Source organism: Cavenderia fasciculata (genome assembly GCF_000203815.1).
Source record: "Cavenderia fasciculata unplaced genomic scaffold Scf_Dfasci-G-b-285a01.f1-5, whole genome shotgun sequence".
In the NCBI taxonomy this organism is placed as follows: domain Eukaryota; phylum Evosea; class Eumycetozoa; order Acytosteliales; family Cavenderiaceae; genus Cavenderia; species Cavenderia fasciculata.
In genome coordinates this window covers 186,607-209,835 of record NW_004457708.1, presented here as the reverse complement: position 1 = coordinate 209,835, position 23,229 = coordinate 186,607, and the positions used below count along the sequence as shown (strand labels likewise).

Below are 23,229 nucleotides of genomic sequence, written 5' to 3'. Positions count from 1 at the left end.
TTTGGAAAAATTATTATTTCATCCAAAACCATCAATTATTAAATATTCATTATTAAATTAAATAAATTATTTTTTTTAATTATTTTTATTTATTATTAAATATTCAATACCATTTGGAATTGATATTAAAGGACTATTTATATTCATTGAATTATAAGTGTTTACTAAAATTTGACCAATTGGATAATCGGTAATTGTCAAGGGTGTACGGAATAGTGGTGCACCTTGAATTTGGAATAGCTTAATGCTTTGACTATTTGCAATTAGATTCAAAAGGTTTAATTCTAATTGTCCAATTTCATCAACTTTAATCATTTCTCCAAAATAACTTGATAATACCAATTCTTGAATATTTGGTGATTTGCCAATTTTAAGAAAATCTGAAACCATCTCTATTATATTTGATAGATTCATATAAACATTGACAGAAGCAGTTGCTTCTAATTTTAAAACTTTTAAATTTGATAAATCATTTTCAAACAAGAGACGTTTGAGAATTGGAAACAATTGAGGACTATAGAAACGAATGGAAAGATTTTCGACGGTAGATGGGAGTAGTGGAGCAAATTGACCAATATCTTGCATCTCTATTGGAAATACAAGACCAAGTGAAATGGTGGTCAACCTAGTCAGAGGCAATGCACCAAAGAGACGTGACCAGTTTTGATCTGAAAACATTGCACTATTGATTTGACTGGTGGCAAGGTATTTGTAGTAGCCGTCTGAATTTTCTTGTCGTTTGTTGATGAGGACCAATTGTTTGAGGGTGTGTGGTAGTAAATGGTAGGGGTATGGTACTTTTGGTTCGACGTGGAGTGTAAGCTTTTCGACCGATCTTGGAATACTCGAAAAGAGTTTGTCGAGAATAACCAATCGACTATTTTCAGTAGTGATACGCACATCTAATATCTTGGCTCGTTGACAATGACCAAGTACTTTGTAAATGTCATTGTGATTGATTGGCTCTCCAAATGCAATCTTTAATTCTTCCAATTGACCAAATATTTTTGGATTGATTCCTTTTCTATAATCAATTTGTTGTACTCGTTTTAAATGTGGTAATAGGTGTGAATGTGGTGTTGAAAGTAAATTATCTACCAATCTATTATAAACTGTGAGTCCTCCTCTATTGAAATTGATTGATTCTAGTCCTGTACCAATAGTTTCTAGATTAGAATCTATATATTCAATGTTGCTTTGATATATAGTTTGATTTGGAGCTACTAGTGGCATTTGAAAGTATCTTATATGTTGAAATAAACAAAATGGATGGTTGATGTGTTTTATAAAGTCTTGAATGTTGTGTGTACCAGGATTTAGAGTTAAACCAACCTCGGTTTGTCTTGTACTAATCATAGACTTGGTAATATCTCTCCATCTTTTGCATACATTTGAAATGTTGATCAATGTTGATAGGTTTACTTTTTTCTCTGCTCCTATTACAAAATTACTTAAAAGATATATAATCTTTGATTCTATTGTTGTTGGTAGTAATGAATTCATTATTTGTTACTATTATTTATTATTATTGTTGTATATTATTAAATGAATGAGATTGATTGCTTTATATAACATTTTGTTGTCTATTTTTGTGTGTATTTAGTTTCTCTCTATTTGTTTGTTTGTTGACACGTCTTATCATTTGACTCATCACAATCTCAGAGCAAATCGCTTAATTACTTTTTTTTCTCAAGTTCTTTCACTGTCATCACTGAAAATATTTTTGAACAAAATGAATTCTCGCGTCTACAAGTTTGGACAACTTGAAATATTGTACAGAAAAAAAAAAAAAAAAGATTTATAATAAATTTAAGGTGATCTGGTGACCAAAAGTAATATGGGAGAAGAATGGACAAAGTAGAGGAACTCAAAAGTTGTCATTTGATCCAACAAAAGTTAGAACAAACTTCAAATGAAACAAGTGGACCTAAAATGCAGGTGACTAGAGGGAATATTCAATAACTAACTTTTAAAAAGGACTTTAAAAAATAAAGCAGAACCAAACAAACTTTTAACAAGGTATCTTGGAGTGGTCTAAGCCGATTGACAAAGAGATCAATCAAATAAAGATGAAAATCAATGTATTTTTTTCCTTAAAATTAGGGGGGGGGGGGGGGGTCAATTTTTTTTTTAAGTAATTCTTTTCCTGTTCTCTCCTATCGGGAAGAGTAGTACTCAGAAGTTACAAAGTTTTATTAATTATACTTTTTAATTGACCAGCAAGAAATAAAGATTATCTCGAGAAGAATTAAAGTTAATTTGTTCTGTGATACATGTTGTATGGACGTTGATCATGTATCTTATTGTATAGTGTCAAGCATGTTGCTTTGGGGATCAAGATTTTTGCCTATAAAAGGCCGAGGGACAAAAAACTTTCAACCAAGGCATCTTGGGTGAGTGGTCTAAGCCGATTGACTAGAAATCAATTCTCTTCGGAGGCGCAGGTTCGAACCCTGCAGATGTCGAAAGTCTTTTGTTTTTATCCTTGGGTTGGCCCAGAAGAAGTTTTTTTTACCATTTCCATGTTCTCCACATCAGGGGCTACATTTATATCCAATTTTCATCGATTTCCAATGAATCCTCATCATAAAAACCTATAAAAACAAAAAGTTGATTGTTTTTTTATCGGGGTTGGCCCAGAAGTTTTTTTTGCCATTTCCTTGTTCCCCACGTCAGTGGCAAGATTTATATCGAGTTTTTATAGATTTACAATGAATCCTCATTGTTATTTTTTTCCCCTGCCAGAAATGATTGTATATCCTCCTGAATTTAAAAAAAAAATCAAAAAAGGGAAAATTTCAAAAGAGGATGAAGTTACAAATATTAAAGAATCTTTATTTGAATCACTTGATCCTTTTCGATTGAGTATAAAATTATGTTTGAAATTGGATCTAAAAAGAATTAATAGTTGGATAAATAAATAAATAAATCTTTTTTCTTTTTCTTTTTTTTTTTAAACATATATCGATAATTCAATTTGATTAGATTTAAAGGTATTATTAATTTTAATTAAATGGTACAGTTTGATTGATCAATTTTTATGTCGTCATTTTCATTATTATTAATTAATTTTAATTATTGATTGGGAGTGAATTTGATAAATAAAAATGGTACAATTTGATTGATCAATCTATATGTCGTCTCTATTTAATATCAACAATAACTCGTACGATGATTTGTTTTTGTGGTTTTGTTTGTATATATCCAATCATTTTTGTCTTTTTTCTTCTTGATTATTATTCATCTTTTATAGTTGTAGTTGGTTTGAAATAATAATAATAATCTATTTCATAAATTGGTTCATTTTTAAAGTTGTGTTGATGATCTTTGTTGATTGTAGTTGGTGATAGTTTAATAGTTGTTGTTGTTTGTTTGTTCTGCTAGAACACACTTGTTGGTCTTTGAGTTTATCTTTGCCTCGGCAGATCTCGTGTCAATTGTTTCTGTGCACAGTTGACGATGATCATTCCGAACAACAACTTGTTCACATCAATAAATAGATGAATATCCGCAACATATTATGTTTTGATACTATGATGACACCCTGTATTCTATTTGAGTCATCATCAAAAAAAAAAAGTAAATGATGTATTTATATAAATGATCAATGTGAAATAAAACATATGTTAATAGTCATATTTCCTTTATGTTTGTTTAATTTATTCAATTACATACATTTTAGGCACCATTTATAAAGAAGGTAATGACCAAACAAATCATTTCCATATAGAACGCGCATAAAATATAGATTTGATTCTGTACAGCTGCTGTCTTGACCATCATAGTGAGAATGTCTCCAAAATGATTGAATAATAGTAATGGTTTTACATTGTTGTTGTTGTTGTTGTTAAAACTAATTGTTATTAAATATAGAATTCCAATAAACAACAATCTTGTTCCTTTTCATGAATGAATTACAAAGAATTTGAAAAAAAAAGGGTAACAAAAAAAAAAAAAAGAAAATTTTATTCTTTTACAAAAAATTAACACAAAAAATGAAGGCAAGTAATGTTATTCAACCTTTTATTCAAAACCTTTGTCTTTTAGGTTTTTACTATTCTAATCATTGTAGTTTTTTTTGTTTAAAAAAGGTAATGATAAATTCTATCAAGAGATTAGATCAATTCTATTAAAGTGTGGTGTTGAGAGTGGTTTGATGGATTAAAACTTGGTCAACTTTTAGAGTTTTCAGAGTTTTTGGATGGTAAGAATTATATATAAATATATAAACCAACCAGAGATTTATTTAATTACATTACTAGTCCCAGATCCTCAACTTACAAGAGATGGATCCTTCTTTACCCCAATAGATGTACAAATAGCTTTGCAACTATATACATCTCTTAAATCACATAGTCTACAATTTTTAAATCAGCTTTTGAAATTAATCGAGGGAGATGATCTATTTATTGCCACCCTGAACTTTTTACAGTTTGAATCTCTCCATATTGGCTCACCTAAATGATAAAAAGTTGAGAGTAACCATCACTCTATTTAAATATTATATATTTAAATAATTTAATAATTACATATACTTTTATTTTAGTTGTTTAGATGGTAGTTTTATTAAAAACAAGTAAAAAAATAAAAAGGAAAAAAGATCAATTCTAGATGGATGACTATCATCACCTTGATAGAATCCTAATTTATCAATAAATAGTTTGTTGAGATAATAATGATAATTGTAGATGAATTGGTAATTGTATTGGTGTCATTGGACCATATTGATTCGACATTCTAATATCTTTACATGATTGTAATAAATCTCTTACTAATTGAGCTATCTTTTGATTAATGAATTTAAATTTGATAATCTTTGATGATTATGTCTTTGAATGATTCTCCTCCTCCTTCTTAAAGATAAAGTAATAAATAGGGGGTTGTGTAAAATAATGCCAATACTATGTTGATGATCTTGCATTATTTTTTTTTTTTTTAAATAAAAGATAGTGATGACGATGATGATAGAGATTATAGAATACTGATGCGTAGCTATCTATAAGTATATTTCTATCTCTGTTGAAATAAAATCTTGAGTGAAAAGCTCGGTTGCACAAGCTGCCAGCTAGAGATAATATTTATAAAGGGCAAGACAACCATTGTTATCGTTAGTTGTCCATCGTCTCTCTCTCTCTCTCTCTCTATAGAATCCAATTATCACCATCATTTGCAATGGTACCCATCATTGAACAAGGTAACCGGTACAATGAAACTATATCATTTCAGTAGATTTGAAACTAACCAACAAATTCAATAAATAACCATTGCTCCAACAAATGATGATATTGTCTTTGAATATATAAGAGTAGTGTGACCAACAATTGTTCTTTTCATTCTTTTGACAGAGGTCAACCTTTACTCCTTAGACAGCTGATCATCTGAATACTCGAGTAGCACACCTCTCTCTCTTTGGACCAACCTTTAACATTTACTGTATCGCATTTTTTGAAAGAAATGTTTTCTTTTATTCTATTACTATTATTATTCTATGGGTTATCATGATAATATTATTCAATATAATATATGATTGTTGTTGTTGTAAATACTTTTTTAAAAAAACAATTACAATTGAGTTTGTGATGAAAGAAAAGACCATAAAAAATTTTAAAAAAAATTCAAACAAGAAAAATTTGGAATAAAATAATCATAATAATAATATCATTTCATTTCCTTTAATTAACAACATAATGAGTTTAAAACTTTGATAACAAAAAAAGGGCAAAGGATATCATTGACTGTTTTTCGAATAGTAAAAATAATCATATGCAATGGGTCATGATTAGAGGGAATTTATTAATAAATAAAAGTTGGAAACAATAGATAATGAAGACAATGGCAAATGTAGGAAAAAATTGGGAGCAACAGGAAACCCTAAAAAAACCCTGTGCGTTCACCGGCAGCAACAGGAAACCCTAAAAAAACCCTGTGCGTCCACCGGGAGCAACAGGAAACCCTAAAAAAACCCTGTGCGTTCACCGGGAATCGAACCCGGGACACTTCCTTGGAAGGGAAATATTATACCATTTAACCATGAACGCAATGCACATTGGATGTTTGACAGGAAAAAAATCGCGCTATTTATAGCGAATTTTTTTTAAAATTCTTTGGTAATTTACTAGTCTAGCAGCAATCATTGAACAATTTCATTGAACAAGACTATCAACGAGTCATAGTCAAGAGGTATCAAGGAAGGCCTCGGGTTTGGGCCAAGATATTTGTCCAAAAAAAAAAAATGAAAAAATCGAAAAGGGGCCAAAGAATCTATGAAAAATATTATCCAGTCTTGATTCAATTCTAATAAACAAGACTTATAATAATAATTATTATTATTAGCTAGTCATCAGCCTATGACTCAAGTCCAAAGTAAAATAATTTTATTCACTTTACAAGTACTATATATTTGTTTGAAATTATTATTTTTTTTACAATAATGTAAAAAGATAAAGAGGAAAGATTAGACACTTCCTTGGCAGTGAAATATGATACCATTTAACCATGAACGCAATGCACATTGGATGTTTGACAGAAAACTAAATATTATTATTATTATTATTATTAATAGTTTTTTTTTTTTAGTTTATTAACAAACAAATATCAACATACATTTCTTTCTTTTTATCTATCTACTTAGAGCCTTTTATCAAAACTTTTATACTTGGTTTCTTCTTCCTCCTCTTTATTGTTCCTTATCGTCTTGCTAGGGTAGTTTGACTCTTTGAACTAGAATATTTTGTTCTACCAACCAATCCAAATCATTTGCCAATAAAAATATACCAAATAATTCATTCAGTCTTTGATTACAAATTTAATAAAAAATGATTTCTTGAATAAACGCACAATCAACCAACAATACAATTTTAAATAAAGATAAAAATAAATAAAAAATCCTTTCTTTCTTTCTTTCTTTCTACTTAAATAATATATTTGGAATGATTATTATCTATTCTTTAGATACTAATTTGTTCCAATTTTTCCATAATTTTATAAAACAATGGGTTACCACCCAATTCTTCGATTTGCATTAAAATCTTTTCTCGGTATTGATTAATGACTTCTTTTGTTTGTTCCAAAGCACCCGTTTTCTTTAGATAATCCAAAGCACATTGTTTGATATCGGCACTTGTCGTTCTTTGTTTTAAAATCGTTTTTAATCTAGTATCGGTTGGATCATTCAACATTGCTCTAATCACTGGATATGAATATTTTCCTTCTGTTATATCTTCACAAAATGTTTTAAAATTATGATACTAAAATAAAATTAATAAAGATGATTTCTTTTTGTTTTTTCTATTTTTACTACTTACATCACCAGAAACCAAATTTAAATAATCATCTCTAATTTGATAATATAAAGCCAAATTATCAATCAATAGAGTATAATCTGTTTTATTTTCACTAAAACATTGTAATACTCTTAATCCCATTCTAAATAATCCTCCAGTTTCTAATGAAAAAATTAAAAAAAATAAATAAAGAATTCTTTTTTAATCTCTTTTTCTATTGTTCTTACTATCTTTAACCATTGATTTATATTCATCTTCGGTTGGACAAATTTGATTATCTCTCCAATAGATATCCCAACCTTGACCTCTATGACTACGAACCAATTCCTCTATATAGACTTGAGTTGCTTGATGATTACCAAGTCTCATACATTGTTCAATCGATAAAAAGTATACAAAATTGGCACAATTTATAGTTTGTGGTACTCCATAAAGTGTATGAGCTGTTGGTGTTCCTCTTCTCAATAATGAATTATCTTCTATATCATCAATTCTAAAAATACAAATAGAAAAAATAGAATAAGTAAATCTGTATAATCTCTCTTTTTCATTTTTCTCTCTATTTCATACAATAAACTTGACATGTGTAAACTTTGTACAAGAGATGAGACTTCTTTAACAACTCTATCTTCAACCTTTAACCAATGATTAAATGATTCTATTAAAAGTGCTCTTACACCTTTACCAGGTGTCTCTGTTATATATTTATATGGTTCCAACAAGACTGCTTCCTTGTCTGTTAAAGGGAATGAAAATTGTTTATTCATTATATATAGGATAATATTATTATTATACAAAAAAAAAAGATAAAAGGAGATACGTTATACTCTTTAAAAATAATTTACAAAAAAGATAGAGAACAAATGTCGTTATCGTTATGCGTATATGTGTGTTGTGTGTGTATGTACAAAAAAAAATAAAAGAAAAAGATTATAAAAAAAATAAGAGAGAATCTTTTTTGATTTAGAGATATATAGATATGAGTTCTCTGACTACAATAATTAGTAATTTATAGATAAAAAAAAAAAAAGAGATGATGAGTGAGAGAGAACTACAATGAGAGAGTGCTGGGCTAAAAAAAGAGAATCCGCAAAAATATTCGAAAAAAAAAAAAAAACGTTAAAAAAAGTTCTTTGATTTTGAGACTTGGAAAATATTCTTATTATTTATTTATTTTTATTTTTATTTTAATTATCCCAATCTTCAGTTTTAGAATCACCATTATTATTTATATTATGATTATCATTATTATTTTGATTATTTTGATTATTTTGATTTTGATTATTATTGATATTTTGATTTTCATTCAAAGGTGATAAAATATGTTCAATTGATAAAGTAATTTGTCTTGCAACTTTTTCATCTTCTTCTTTTTGTTGTTCTTGTTGTTGAATTTCAATTGATTTTGGTTGTATTATTTCCTTTTTCTTTTGATTTTGATTACCGTTATTGATATTTGGATCCAAATAAGAAAAACGATTATTTAAAAAGAAATCTGAAATATAAGAAGGAGATTTAAATTGAATTGAACTTGTTGGAGGAGGAGTAGAAATATTGGTACTAGTAGTAACTTCAATTTTAGAAGGATCATCTTTGTAAATTTGGAATGAAAAGAGAGTAGTTTTGATATTGCTTGCCAAAGTGAAATGAGAAAGATCATCAAATACGGCAAGACAATTAAAATCATCAATCCAAAGTAATTGATAACGACCATTAAATTCTTGAAGCAATTGATTAATGTGATCAGATTTAATCATTGGATTGAGATTGTAAAAGTAGAGTGAACGAGATTCTTGTAATTGTTCCTCTACAATTGAACTATTGACCGATGCACTAGCATAACTTTGTGTATTCTTGGATACACTAGAAAGTAAAGCAAAACTGTTTTGTTCTGACAATAATGGTACAGGTATCATACTTGCTCTACTCTTGTACAATTCCATTAAATTTTGATGTCTTCTATCACGTACCTTTAAATTATAAAATCTTGTCATTTGAATTAAAAAGTTATAATTTGTTATATCATTATAAATTATTGAAAGTTTTCTTAAAATAAAAAAAAATAAAAAGATTAATAAATAGATAGAGATAATTAATTTGTTCTTTTTTTTTTTTTTTGTTCTTACAAATTATTTGAATTTATAAAATCATTAAATAAATTTTCAATTCTTTTAATTGATCTTGGTGAAGATTTAAACATTAAATTTAAATTATCAATTTTAATTTTTGATGATGTTATATCTTCATCTGGAATTGGTCTAAAAAATGGAAAAAAAAAAAAAAATTAATAAATAAATATTTCTTTTTCTATTATTATTTTTTTTTTCTATTTTACATACTCTGCATCAGTTTTTAAAGATAAAAATAATTTATCTCTTTTTTCTTTTTCACAAATTTCATCACATTCCAATTCACGAGAATGAGCATCTGAACCTTTTGGAATACAAACAGTTTCAACACATCTTCTGGCACATGGACAATAGATTTTAGTTTTTTGTTTGCATACTTGTTGTGGACAAGATTCACCGGGGTGACATGGGATTTGACAACCATGAGAACAGGTAGAGAGAGGTTGTTCACATGGGTAACCACAGGAAATACCATTGAGTACGTCATCTTCAGTGACTACCTTGTTGGGGAGACATGGACCAAGATGACAGGTACGTGGACACTTGTGAGAGAGACAGGGGAGTGTTTTGCCACATGGTTTGCCGCAAGAGACATCGGTCGTGTGACATTTGATGTTTTTACGCATTTCATGGCCACCACTACACATCTTTTCGACGAGTACCGGGCATGGAGGGCAAGGTCCAAAGTGACATGGGTGTTGAGCCATTTCTTCACGTTCATGTCCACATTCACGACGTTCACGACATGGGTGGTTGCAGATAGGGCCACGTGACCCACATGGGATGGGTGGTAGGACAACAGTCTTGCCACAACGACATGACATTTCTTCATAAGAGTTGGACATGCATGGGTAGCATTTGCCAATGTGACAGAGTTGCTCGCAACGGTGTACACCGCATTTGAGAGCACGTCCACAGACAATGGTACAAATGTGTAGGCCTAGTGCATCAGAGTTGGCAGTCGATGGACAACACTTGCGTCCACACTCGTGTTTGCTACACGATTTCATGGCACGACACTTGGTACCGCAGAGGAATGGTGCTTGGATATCGGGTGCTGCCAAATTTGCCTGAATCACTCCACACTGACGATTCTCTTTCGATCCACCACATCTACATGTGGTCTTTACACGTACCTTGCATGGTGCACAAGGACCTGTATGACATTTATCTGGACATTGATGTACTCCACAGACAAGTGTTTTGGAACAAGTCTTGGAGCATATTGCCAATGGTACACTACAATCTAGACGAACAACATTCAATTCGGTCAAAGTTGTTTGTGTACAAGCACAGGTGGTAATACGTTGCGGTAACAAGTCACATTCATCACATGGACCTGAATGACACTTTTTGGTACATTTATGGTTTCCACAAAGTAATAACCGGTCGCACACATCATTACAAGTGAATGATCCATGTGTTGTTTCGTCATCCAATTCTCCACTACCACATGGTCTTGCGACATCTTGTTGTTTGCCACAATAGCATTTTTGTTGTTCAGTCACTTGACAGGGAGCACAGGCGCCCTTGTGGCAGTTACTGGCACAGGTATGGTTACCACAGGCAAGTGGAAGCTCGCAAGTGGCTCCACAACTACGTCCCAATGGATCTGGCTCACCACACAACAGACGATACTTGCTACGACCACAATGACAATCCTTTTCCTCACCCAGTGCAGAGCATGGAAGACATGGACCTGGATGACAAAGCAACGCGCATTTATGAGGACACTTGGACTTGGCACGCAACTTTCCACACACATCACCGCAACTGTGTGGCAGTAAAAAGGGGTTGTACGAGGGATCATCAACCTTGCCACAAAAACAGACACTATGTGGACGTTCAGTCGACACGTGTCTACATCCAGGACACTTCCACTTGCCATCGGTCGATGTCGATTTGGTCAACCAAGCCTTGACACAACCAATATGAAACATGGTAAAACATGATGGACAATTCCAAACCATTGCACTATGTTTAATAGTATCATAACAAACCATACATTCATATGCTCCTTTTGAAATTTTACCTATAATCTGAATTGCCAATGGTGTATAATCTTCATTCTTATTTTCTTCAAATTTAAATTTTAATTTACTTTCATTTGCTTTTCTTTGTAATGTATTATTTATCTTTGGTTCAACCAATGTCGTCTTGGTAGTAGTAGAGTTATTAGAGTTATTATTATTGTTTCTATTATTATTCTTTGGATCTTTTTGTTGTTGTTGTTTTGGTTGTTGTTGTCTTTTATTTCTATTATCCTTTTTTTCATCGGATTTATTATTATTATTATTATTATTATTATTATTATTATTATTATTATTATTATTATTATTATTATTATTATTATTATTATTTTCTTTGGGTGATGATTGTTTCTTTTCTTTCTTTTCAGTTGTTGCAGGTTGAGATGATGATAAAGTTGGTGATAAAGATTGTTGTTGTTGTTGTTGTTGTTGTTGTTGTTGTGGTTTTCTTCCTCCTCTTCCCCTACCTCTTGATGATTCGTTTGTTGTTGAAGAGGTAGAGGTTGTTGATGTTTCAGATGCAGATGCAGATGCACTACCAGTACTATTATTATTATTATTATTATTATTACTATTATTACTTTGTTTTGGTTGATATGAAGGTGCGTTTGGATTTAATCTTGAAGATGGTGAATTTGATGAAGACGATGAAGTATTCAACATTGCTTCTTGTTGCCAGGTAAGACTACCACTTTCTTTTTTAGTATTTCTATGATTAGATGTTGCTGTAGTTGTCGTCGATGTAGTAGATGTAGATGACGGTGAACTACTACCATTATCTAAATTTTGATAAACAAATACTTCCAATGTTGTTGGATCCATTTCAGTCTTGTAATATGATTCGCTACTTTTAACTTGTCTGTTGTTGTTGTTAATGTTTCTTTCTTTCTTTTGATGATTGTTATACAACTTTTTCTTTTCTCCTTCTCCTGTATTTAAAGTATTTACAATTATTGGAGAAGTATTACTATTGTTATTGTTATTATTACTATTACTTGTAGTGGACGTCGTACTAGTCGTTGTTGTTGTTGTTGTTGTCGTGTCCATCCCTCAACTGCTGCTGCTATCGCTTAAAAGAGAGATAGTGAGAGAGAGAGAAGATAAATGAGTAAAACTGGAGAAAGAAGAAGAAAACTTGAACTTTCAAACTGACGTTTGAGACACAAAAGAAAGAAAAAAAAATTAAAATTTATATTTTTTTTTGAATAAAATATTAAAATAATTGAAATCATTCGATTTTCGGGTGGTCTCGATGATTTCATCAAAACAAACCTATTCTACCCACAATATATCGTCGACCAGATAATACCTAAAAAATAGTTACTTTTACAAAAAAATAATAAAAATCTACTTTTTAAAAAAAACAGTAAAAGACCCAAAATTTTTTACATCTTTTTTACTTTATATTTGTAAACTAGCTAGCTATGTGTACATTAAGAGGAATATGGATATTAAAAGAACATAATAATGGGATAGATGTAGTATTTTCAAAGAGGATTAATACGGTAGAGGTGAGGGTTAGATTGATAGCAGGATCAAACTATATACCTATACCAAATGACAATGAATTGTTACGTCAATTCTCATTAGAGATATTGTATCCTCAAAAGTTATCAAAAGAAGTTAATCCAATCTCTCAACATCAACAACATCAATCATCATTTAATCATCATTCTTTTCAATCACAACAGTCATCACCATCAATCATTCAACAACAAGTATCAGCATTGAAATCATATCAAGCTACACCCAATACACATATAGTATCATTGTTTCAAGATAGATTGTGGCCCATCATCTATCTAAAAAAGAAAAATTATTACTTTCTTACTATTCCCGTCATTGAAGAATATTTATTATCATCAAATCATAAACCTTCTTTAATTGAATTGTAAGAGAAATAGAAATAATATATATATATATATACATCCCTCTAATTACTTTTTTCTTTTTTTTTTTTTTTTTTTTAGACCATCAATAACATCGTCAATAACATTTTTAGAAGATGTTTCATTTTATACGGCAGCATTTTTAATTAAACCTCCACCGTACCCAGAATTACAAGTTTATATGAGTAATATAATACCTTTTGGTCAACCTGTTGATTCAAACTTTAACAATGTCAAATTGATGATAAAGACTGGTTTTCCAACGACCGAAGTGTTTAGTTCAAAAAGACCTGCATGGAAACCATTCCTACACAAGGGTAAACAACAAGTAGACTTTATCATTGTTGAAAATGTTCAAGGTATTCAATATGATAATCCAGATATACCAGATGTTATAAAGGTATTTGGTAGTGTATATTGTAGAGCCGACTTGGAAGGTATGCCAGAAGTATCTGCTTATTTTAATTTTCCTTCAAATAATAATAATAATAATAATAATAATGAACAAACAATATTACAACAACCAAATCAACCTCTACCTCTACCTCATCCTCTACCTTTTTCATTTCCAACAATAACACACATGTCAATTGATCCAACTGTACAAACAACATCAGATGTATTGGTAACAAACAAAATTACATTTACACCACCATTGGATATATTTAAAGTGTTGGGATATGGTGTGTCGGATTGTAAGGTATTTCCTCTAAGAGGATTCTATCAAATGAAAGAGATTGGTCCAAATATTGTAAAGGTTTTGGTTCAGCTGAAATTGGCTGCCGATATGACCAACAGTTTTGAATATTGTCTATTGAAAATGCCATTCAAGAATAGAGGTAATATTCTCAATATTCATGCATCACCAACAAATGGCACCGTTCACATTGAACCAAACCTCAAATCATTGGTTTGGAATATTGGTCAAAAGTTTTCAGGTAGAAACCTAGAGGTTGCTCTACCAGCAGAAATCACCTTTGTTCAAATGCAACCTGGTCAACAACCAATTGCCCCTACCCTCTCTGTCACTGGTTCAAGTGGTAACAACACAATGACTGGTTTTCCAAGTCAATCTTTTGCTTCAATGACTGAATCTATTGATGAAGATGATCGTGATCCTTTTTGTCAAGGAACAAATACTTTTGTTAGAGTAAGAAAATAGAAATAGAGAAACAAAATAGAAAAGTATTAATTTATTTATTTATTTCTAATAGTTATTCTTTAAACTTCAACATTGTACATTAAGTGGATTTGGTATTGATCCAAAAAGAGTAACTGTTTATCCAACTTCAAAATCAAAGGTCAACGTAGATAGAGAGATTATTAGTTCAGATTATGTTATTTGGAATTCTTTAGGTTCTGCTAAACATTCTTATCATCCTGAAAATCAAATTGATAATAATGAAAAGTAATAATAATTAAAATTAAGAGAGAGAGAGAGATATTATAATAATTATAATTATTATTGCTCTTTTTTTGGGAACCTCAAAAATTACTTTTAGCCGTGTGGAAGGACGAAAAAATCACTTTTTTTTTTTTTTTTTTGTAAAAACGACTCTTGATCGGCAGGAGCTAGGACTTGTGCACCTTGAGGTGAGCCCTAACAGATCACCAAAAAAAAACTATATTAATATTAATTTAGAAAAATCTGCAAACCCGTAGAAGAGGTGTCGGTTTGTCGGTGTCAGAACTAGCTCTCTGAAAAAAGGCTGCAAAGATCGTAACACAAGGGTTGGTCGCCGAAAAGTAGTTCGCCACTTTTCTTTTTGTTCTTGCTTTTTTGAAACCAAAAGACTCGTAAACTAGTGCCGCTTCCATGTGAAGAATCTTGAGTTGATCATAGAGGGGGTGACGGCATCCGTCTCACGACGATTATGACAAATCAGAACACCCTGATCGAGAGATTTCAAAAAAAATGTAGAACCCCAAGATAGATAGATAGATACCAACCAACAACAACAGCAACAACTAAATTTGCAGGGGGCAGGACCTTCCTTTTTTAAAAAATTAATATTTATTATTAAATCAAACCGACCTACCTTTGGAGAATAACTCTTACCCTTACCCCTATACCCTTTCTTTCTTTTTATCTTTATCCTTATCTCTTTCTTTTTATTTATTTCCAAATCACTCTACCATCTTTTAATTTCTATTTCTATATTTATATATATATATATAATTTTTTTTTTTCAAAAAATGTTTAAACAAATCTATTTATTATTTATTATTTCTATTTTTTACCAAAAATTTATTCATCATCCTCTGATGTTGTACCATTAACTGTTAGATTATCATTTACTGGGTTTGATGGAGAAATGGCTATTAGTTGGTTTACAATGGACCAAGGAGAAGAACCAACTGTAGTACTTAGTGAACGTCCATTTGAACCATCTGCTGGTATTGCTGGTTTGGCTCAATCGTCTGCCTCTTGCTCGTCTCTCTCTGATGAAAAACACTGGCACGGATATATCAACACTGCTATTGTCAAGGGTTTGTCTAGTCACTCGACCTATTACTATTCCTGTGGAGACTCTAAAGATCTAGTCTGGAGCAGCCTCTATAATTTTACCACTGGTGTCTATCCAAGTGCTACTACCACTGTCACTCCATTCACCATCGCTGCCTATGGAGATATGGGAAGCACAGGTGGTGATTCTGTCACTATTGCCAATCTTGCCAAACGTACAGATTTCTCTTTCCTTCTTCATGTTGGTGATATTGCTTATGCAAATGATTCTCCGTAAGAAATAGAAAAAAAAAAAAAAAGAATATATAAATTAAATAAATACTTACTCTTTTTCTTTTCTTTTTTTTTTTTGTTTTCTATTTTGTAGATCAGGAAATTATACAATTTGGACATCATTTTTAGAACAAATTAATCAACTTAGTTCAACGTTGGCATACCAAGTATGTATTGGTAATCATGATACATTCCAAGATGAAAAGATTTACCAAAAGACATTTATCATGCCAACTGAAAAGTCTGATGAAACTTGGTATTCGTTTGATTATAATGGTGTCCACTTTGTAGCCTTTTCAACCGAAGATGACTATTCAACCATCTCTAAGCAATATGCTTGGATTGAAAAGGAGTTGTCTAGTTTTAGAGCATCCAATGAGTTTGGTTGGCTCATTGTCTATGCTCATCGTCCCATGTACTGTAGTAGTTCCGACGGATACTGTGATGCCTCTGACAAGAAACACAAGGATGTATTAAAGTATATCGAACCATTACTTTACAAGTACAACGTCCATCTAGTTGTCATGGGTCACTCTCACTCTTACGAACGTACTCTTCCAGTCTATGAAAACCGTGTCATGGGTACCTACGAACAACCATTAGCTCCTGTCCACCTGGTCATCGGTACAGCTGGCAACCGTGAAGGATTGATCAACGGATGGCAAGACCCAGCACCCGTCTGGAGTGCAGGTCCTCGTCTTGAAGAGACTGGTTTCGGTATCCTTTCATTTAACGATTCTCATCTAATCTATCAATTCTATCTTGATAGTAATGATTCTATTGTTGATCAATTTGTTTTAACTAAATATTCCTACAATTAAAAAAAGTAAACAAATAAAATAAAATGAACAAAGAAGAAGATGAAAAATAATATAATTATATTTTTTTTTTACTTTTCAAAAGAGAGTGTTGCCTCCAAAAAAACAAAAACAACTTGTCGATCTTCAACACTTTTCTTTTAGTTTTATTCATTTTTCAAACAAGAGAGAGAAGAGAAGAGAAAGAGATAGAACAATTTAAACATGACAGAGGTAGGAGTAAATCAAATATCTTTATCGTCATGGAATTGTTCATTTCTGACAAGACAAGAATACGATGATTTAATATCTCGTCAACAACCTCTTCAAATCATTCAACGTGCAGAACTAAAGATTAAACAATTGACTCAATCACTTGAAACTATTAATGCTAAATCTTCAACTGATCGTACAAATGCTGGTAAATTTAAACTCACAAACAAACACAAACATATATATATAAATATGAATGAATATTAATGTTTCTTTTTCTTTTACTTCTTTACTTTTTTATAGAACAATTATTTCAACAATTAGAAACAAATTATATAACATGTAAAAAAGATTTAGATAATCAATCACAACTTAATTTAAAATTAAAGAATGAACTTGTAACTGTTAGTAAGTAAATCTTTTTCTATTTATCTTTTTTTTTCTTTTTACTTATTTATTTTTACTTCTTTTTAGATAATAGAAATACAGAATTAATAGAAGAATCAACAAAATATAAACAAATATCAATAGAAAAAGAGAGTAAATCAAATACATTGGGTAAATTATTTGATGATCTTCATCAAGAAAAGACATTGTTGCATGGTATTATTGAAAGAAAGGATAAAGAGCTAAAGGAAGAGGAGCAGGTGATTTCAAAATTGACAGAACGAGTCAATGAATTGATCAAATCAAAGGCAGAGATGAATGCAAAGATATTGAACCTCGAGAGTGATAAGAACTCGGGTGAATATCTTACATCTCGTCTCAAACAAGAGATTGGAGAGTTGAAAAAGCAAAATGAATATATGGATCAATCATGTCAAAAGCATACTCAGGCCTATTATGACGAGCTCAGAGAGGTAAAGTCAATGTTGACCGAAGCCAATAGTCGATCCGATCACTTGACCGATGACAAGTCACGTCTTGAAAACTTGTTGGACATGTCCAAGAAACGTGTATCGGATTTGGAGCAAGCCGTAGAGAAACATCTTGGAGAGATTAAAAAGTTGCGTGACGAGAATGTACAAGTGGCCGGTCAATTTGATCACGAGATTGAAATTCAAAAGAGATTGGTCCAACTCTACAAGAGTGGTCAAGAAGAAGCCAGCAAAAAGATCACTGCCCTTCAACAACATGTCGATCAATTGCGTCAAGTCGACAAGGACCTTCGTACCAACCATCAAGAAGCCTATAAAAAGATGGAAGAAGCTTATGATGCACTTCAAGAAGATTATCAACGTGTATGTCGTGAAGCCAACGATATGAAACAACAATTGGCAACACGTTCAAATCAACCAATCGATCTATCTAGTATGGATATTCCTTTACTCCAGGAATCTGTTAAACGTCGTATAGGTGAAATTAGTAACCTTGGTAACAAGGACGAGTTACGTCGTGAATTACTAGAAATGGTTCAACGTTATGATGATCTTACCAAGATTACACTTCAAGAGAGACGTGAAAAGAGATTCCTCCAAGATAATCTCGAACATGTTCTCCGTGAAGTTGAAAAGAAGGCTCCCATCATCAAGGAAAAGAATCAAGAATATCACAGACTTCTCAAGAGTCAAGAGAAACTTTTAAACAATTATCAAGAATTACAAGCTGAGAAGGATACCTTGCTCCTCAAAATCACTACCCTCTCTACTGAAAATAATAATCAACGTCTTGAAGTTTCAGATTTACAAAAACAAGTTCGTAGATTATTAAAAGAGGCCTTGGACAATGGAAAGGGAGGAGCAAAGGGAGGATTAGCAGGTTCATCTCTTTCTTCTTCATCTATTTCTTCATCTCAGCAAGATGATCAAATTATACCAGATTCTTTGGTTACATATAGTAATATTGAAGAATTACAAGTTAGAAATCAAGAATTATTAAGAAATATTAGAAATCTTAGTAATCAAATGGCTTTGCATCAAGAAAAGGATAGAGCTTTGGAAATGGCAACTCAAGAAATTGATCATCTTAGATCTCAACGTGACAGACAAATTAAAATTATTGAATCTGTTTCTCATCAAAGAGATTATTTTAAAAATCATCATAATGATAATAGTTTAAATAATAATAGTCATATTAATAATAATAATAATAATAATAATGATATTCCTTTGGTATGTTGTATAAAAAAAATATATATATATATTTATATATTACTTTTTATTAATTTTTCTTTTTTTAATTTTTTAGTCAACATCAATGTTAAAAACAAATTCTTCTTCTTCTACTTTATCTTCATCTATAGTTGATCAAACTACTATACTTGAATTTGAAAAAATCAAATTAAATTATCAAGAATTAAAAAAAGAATATGAAGAATTTATTAGAGAAAGAAATAGTAATGAAAAATCATTACTTGGAAAGATTGATGCATTAAAGGATGCCAATACAGATTTAAATATCAAGACTAAACAAGCAGAGAGTCAAATCGAATTATTGGGCGAGAGAATTAAATTATTAAATGATAGTGTCGAACAACAAAAGAAGGAGCTCGAATCGTATAGAGCCAAGAATCAAGAATACATGACATCGATTGTACGTCATCAAGCTACAATGGAAGATCAAAGACAACAAATGAACCGTTTGGAGGAATCCAATCGTCAAGCCGAATTAAAATTCACTACAACCAAGTCAGAGATTGAAATATTAAAGGCCAGCGAGCTGCGATTGATCGAACAAAACCAATCATTGGTTGGCGAGAAACGTTCAATTGAAAATATTTTGGCCAACGTCAATGCAATGGTCACTACCAAGGAGAATGCTGAACTCGAATTACGTCACAAACTCGAGAGCGAGTTGAATGCACAGGAAACGAATCGTATTCAAATTAAAAAGGAATTGGATGCTGAAAGACAAGCAAATCGTGATAGTCAATTGCAAATGCAACATCAATTGACAGAATCTAGAGAAAGATTCGAGAAAAAGGAAAAGGAAGTGACAGAATGGAAGGAAAAATGTCTCAAACACAAGATTACCGAGCAAACTCTTGCCCAAAAATGTACTGCTCTAGAACAACAAATTTCTTCTGCCGAAGCTAGATTCCAATCTGCAATGGAAAGAAATAATCAACTCCGTTCTGAACAACATCATCATCAAACCAATTCACCAACCAATACATCTGCTTCTTCAGCTACAACCTCTTCTACCAATGCAGCAGTCTCTGATAATCTTGATCTAACATTGGCAAGATCAGAAATTGAATCACTCAAAGAATCGTTGACACAAGAAAAGGATAATGTCGTACATTACAAATCAATTGCCATTTCTGCCGAAGCTGATCTCTCCAAAACAAAAGAAGAATTTACAAGAATTCGTGTTGAATTGGAAGAAAAGTTACATGAAGCACAGGAAAATGAAAACAAATATCAACAAAACCTCAAAGAACAATCACAAAAAATGGAAAAGATGGAACATTTCTCATCGTCTTACAAACAAGATGTTGATATTGTTATCAATGAACGTGATGTTTTGGTAAAGGAAAAACAACGTCTCAATGCAAAGATTGAAGAATTGACCAAGGCACAACAAATGGCAATCAATGAAGCATCAATGCAACACGATCTCTGTAAAAAGGCAACTGAAAACTATGAACGTGAACTTTTACTTCATGCCGAAGACATCAAGATTCTCCCTACTCTTCGTAGTGAATTATCTGAATCCAAACATACTATCATGTCACTTAGCAATCGTGTAGAATCTGCTCAAAAGGGATTAGAAGTTTCACAACAATCTTGGAATGAACAAGAATCATTGTTCAAGAGTCAAATCAACGAAATGGAAGAACGTATCAAGGATTTGAAACATCAAAACAATCTATTGACAAGTCAAATCGATTCCATCACTAGTCAATCGAATCGTATCGACAAGATGATGTCTAGTGTCAGTGAAGTAGATTCTCGTCTTTTACTTTCACAATCTGATATCAATAGTCAGACAAGAGCCGAAAATGAACGTGTCATTGTTGAACTTCGAGAATTGGTACAAGTTCAATCACGTGAACAAAAGATTCTAGAAGTTCGTAGTGAATCATTGATTCAAGAAAATAGTCGTCTTAAACAAACCTTACTTCAAAATCAAAAGACCATCGATACTTTAACATTCAAGACTCAAGAACTTCAAGATCATCTCAAGAGTATTACGTTCAATTCCAAAAAACATGAAGAAATTGTTAAACAATTGGATCAAATGAATCTCTTTAGAGAAAGTAATATTATGTTAAAGGATGAAACCAATAGATTGGGTCGTACTATTGAATTGTTAAATGCAAGATTAAAGGAAAGTGAAGATATGGTATCACCATTGCAACAACAAAATCGTAGACTTGCTTCTGAAAATGAAGTACTTCGTACTGATATTGAAGCCCTCAAAACGGAAATTGGTATATGGCAAAACAAGGTACAAAAACTTCTTGACAAGTATCAATCAATCGATCCAGAAGTACATCAAAAACTACTCGAACAATATGAACTCGCTAAAAAGGAAGAAGAAGAAGTTAAAAAGCAATTGGAAGATGTAAAGAAACATGCCAAACATTGGAAGGATGAAGCTAAAAAGATTCAAGAACAATTTGGAGAATTGAAAAAGGAAAAATCAGAACTAGAAGCTCAAGCCGTTCAATTGAAACAACAAATTGAAGCAACAGCTCCAAAAACTTTGGAATCTGAATCTACCATTGCCAATATGAAAAGATTACTTGGCAAGGCTGCCAAACAAGCAAAGGATCAAAAATTGGAAATTGAAACAATCAAAAAAACCCAAGAAGAAAAGGAAAAGTTACAAAAAGAAACAAATGATGAAAATCAAATGTTAAAATCAAAATTAAAACTTTTTGAATCTATAAAACAAAAACAAGCAAATTTAATTAATAATAATAATAATAATATTAGTAATAGTAGTAGTAGTGGTGTTAGTGGAACAACTACAACTACAACGACAACCCCAACTCCTGTTGTTACTCCAACAATAGTTACACCAACTGTTACACCAATTGTTACTCCTTTGGTTACTACTCCAGCTGCACCAGTACCGGTAGTAACTACTAGTATACCAACACCACCTCAATCACCATTTAGTCAACCAACTGACATTCCAAAGAAGAGAATTATTAGAAAACCTGCTGCTCCTGCTGGTAATATAATTAATTCTTTATTTGATTCTGCAAAACAAGCTAGTAGTGTTTCAACACCAACAAAGTCAACAGCTCCTGTCACACCAGTTACTCCAGTTACTCCTGTTACACCTGTTGCACCAACTACTACAACTTCAACATTACCTCCTACTCCTTCTTCACAAAATTCAATATTTTCTGGTATTGTTAGTTCAATTGTAAATCCAGTTGTTGAATCAATAACACCTCCAACTTCAACTACTCCAACCATTCCAACTGCTCCTACATCAATATTTGGTGGTTCAAGTGTATTTGGTAGTGCACCACCAACAACTACTACAAGTTCTGTATTCTCCCCAACATCTACGACTACTACAACTACAACTTCTGAACCATCACAACAAATTGTTACATCTCCACCACAAAATGATGTCCTAATTGAAACTACATCTACAACTGATGATTTATTACCATCAGTTGATAATGGTGATATTGAAACCGAAGAATCATCATCAATTTCAACTTCACATAGTATAAAGAAACAAAAGATTAATGAAGATACTTTGGTAGCATTTTCAGATGCTGAAGAGGAAGAGGAAGTTGTCGAAGACGATGTTGAAGAAGATCAAGATCAAGAAGACCAACAAGAGGAAGATGAAATTTTAGAAGAAGATGAAGGCGAATTGATTGAAGGTGATGCATCTATGGATACCAATACAATTGTGGCTGAACAATCATTGGAAGAAACTCCAATGGAATCTGAAACATCTACTGCAGCCATTGATGAACCAATTCCAACAACTCCCATTCCAATGCCAACTACCCCAACTCAACCAACCACTGATACACCATCCTCGACAGGTAAAAGAAAATTAAATAGAAAATCAATTACAACTCCTACAGTGCCAACTGCCTTTTTCAAAAAAGTTGCTCAAGCTCTTACACCAAAAAGAAAATCCCCTGATCAACCAATAGATGAATCATCATCATCATCATCAACAGATGAAACTAATAATAATAATAATAGTAATAATAGTTAAAAAA

At 31.6% G+C, this 23,229-nt stretch overlaps 6 protein-coding genes and 2 non-coding genes across 8 annotated transcripts; 4 read left to right on the top strand and 4 right to left on the bottom strand.

The window, feature by feature from the left end:
* Positions 1-75: 75 nt before the first annotated feature.
* On the bottom strand, positions 76-3,689 carry DFA_03767 (uncharacterized protein; the record flags this gene model as incomplete). Its single annotated transcript, XM_004357042.1, has 4 exons — positions 76-1,450; positions 2,711-2,763; positions 2,819-2,891; positions 3,676-3,689. The coding sequence occupies 4 exons, from the start codon at positions 3,687-3,689 to the stop codon at positions 76-78; spliced, it is 1,515 nt and encodes a 504-aa protein (XP_004357097.1).
* On the top strand, positions 2,384-2,465 carry DFA_03768. The gene has a single exon. It is a non-coding gene; the product is annotated as a tRNA-Ser (tRNA).
* A 2,278-nt stretch (positions 3,690-5,967) lies between the features above and the next one.
* On the bottom strand, positions 5,968-6,038 carry DFA_03766. Its single transcript has one exon. It is a non-coding gene; the product is annotated as a tRNA-Gly (tRNA).
* A 909-nt stretch (positions 6,039-6,947) lies between these two features.
* Positions 6,948-8,050, bottom strand: ggps1 (geranylgeranyl diphosphate synthase 1; the record flags this gene model as incomplete). Its single annotated transcript, XM_004357041.1, has 4 exons — positions 6,948-7,247; positions 7,305-7,444; positions 7,511-7,776; positions 7,854-8,050. 4 exons carry the CDS (start codon positions 8,048-8,050, stop codon positions 6,948-6,950), a joined length of 903 nt encoding a protein of 300 aa, XP_004357096.1.
* Positions 8,051-8,470: 420 nt separating this feature from the next.
* On the bottom strand, positions 8,471-12,489 carry DFA_03764 (NF-X1-type zinc finger-containing protein; the record flags this gene model as incomplete). The annotated part of the gene is made up of 3 exons (XM_004357040.1): positions 8,471-9,329; positions 9,410-9,541; positions 9,623-12,489. The coding sequence occupies 3 exons, from the start codon at positions 12,487-12,489 to the stop codon at positions 8,471-8,473; spliced, it is 3,858 nt and encodes a 1,285-aa protein (XP_004357095.1).
* Positions 12,490-12,866: 377 nt separating this feature from the next.
* On the top strand, positions 12,867-14,743 carry DFA_03763 (uncharacterized protein; the record flags this gene model as incomplete). The annotated part of the gene is made up of 3 exons (XM_004357039.1): positions 12,867-13,333; positions 13,413-14,481; positions 14,546-14,743. 3 exons carry the CDS (start codon positions 12,867-12,869, stop codon positions 14,741-14,743), a joined length of 1,734 nt encoding a protein of 577 aa, XP_004357094.1.
* A 903-nt stretch (positions 14,744-15,646) lies between these two features.
* DFA_03762 (uncharacterized protein) lies at positions 15,647-16,892 on the top strand (the record flags this gene model as incomplete). The annotated part of the gene is made up of 2 exons (XM_004357038.1): positions 15,647-16,071; positions 16,166-16,892. The coding sequence occupies 2 exons, from the start codon at positions 15,647-15,649 to the stop codon at positions 16,890-16,892; spliced, it is 1,152 nt and encodes a 383-aa protein (XP_004357093.1).
* Positions 16,893-17,093: 201 nt separating this feature from the next.
* DFA_03761 (uncharacterized protein) lies at positions 17,094-23,225 on the top strand (the record flags this gene model as incomplete). Its single annotated transcript, XM_004357037.1, has 4 exons — positions 17,094-17,289; positions 17,385-17,489; positions 17,556-19,192; positions 19,269-23,225. The coding sequence occupies 4 exons, from the start codon at positions 17,094-17,096 to the stop codon at positions 23,223-23,225; spliced, it is 5,895 nt and encodes a 1,964-aa protein (XP_004357092.1).
* Between the last annotated feature and the right edge of the window lie 4 nt (positions 23,226-23,229).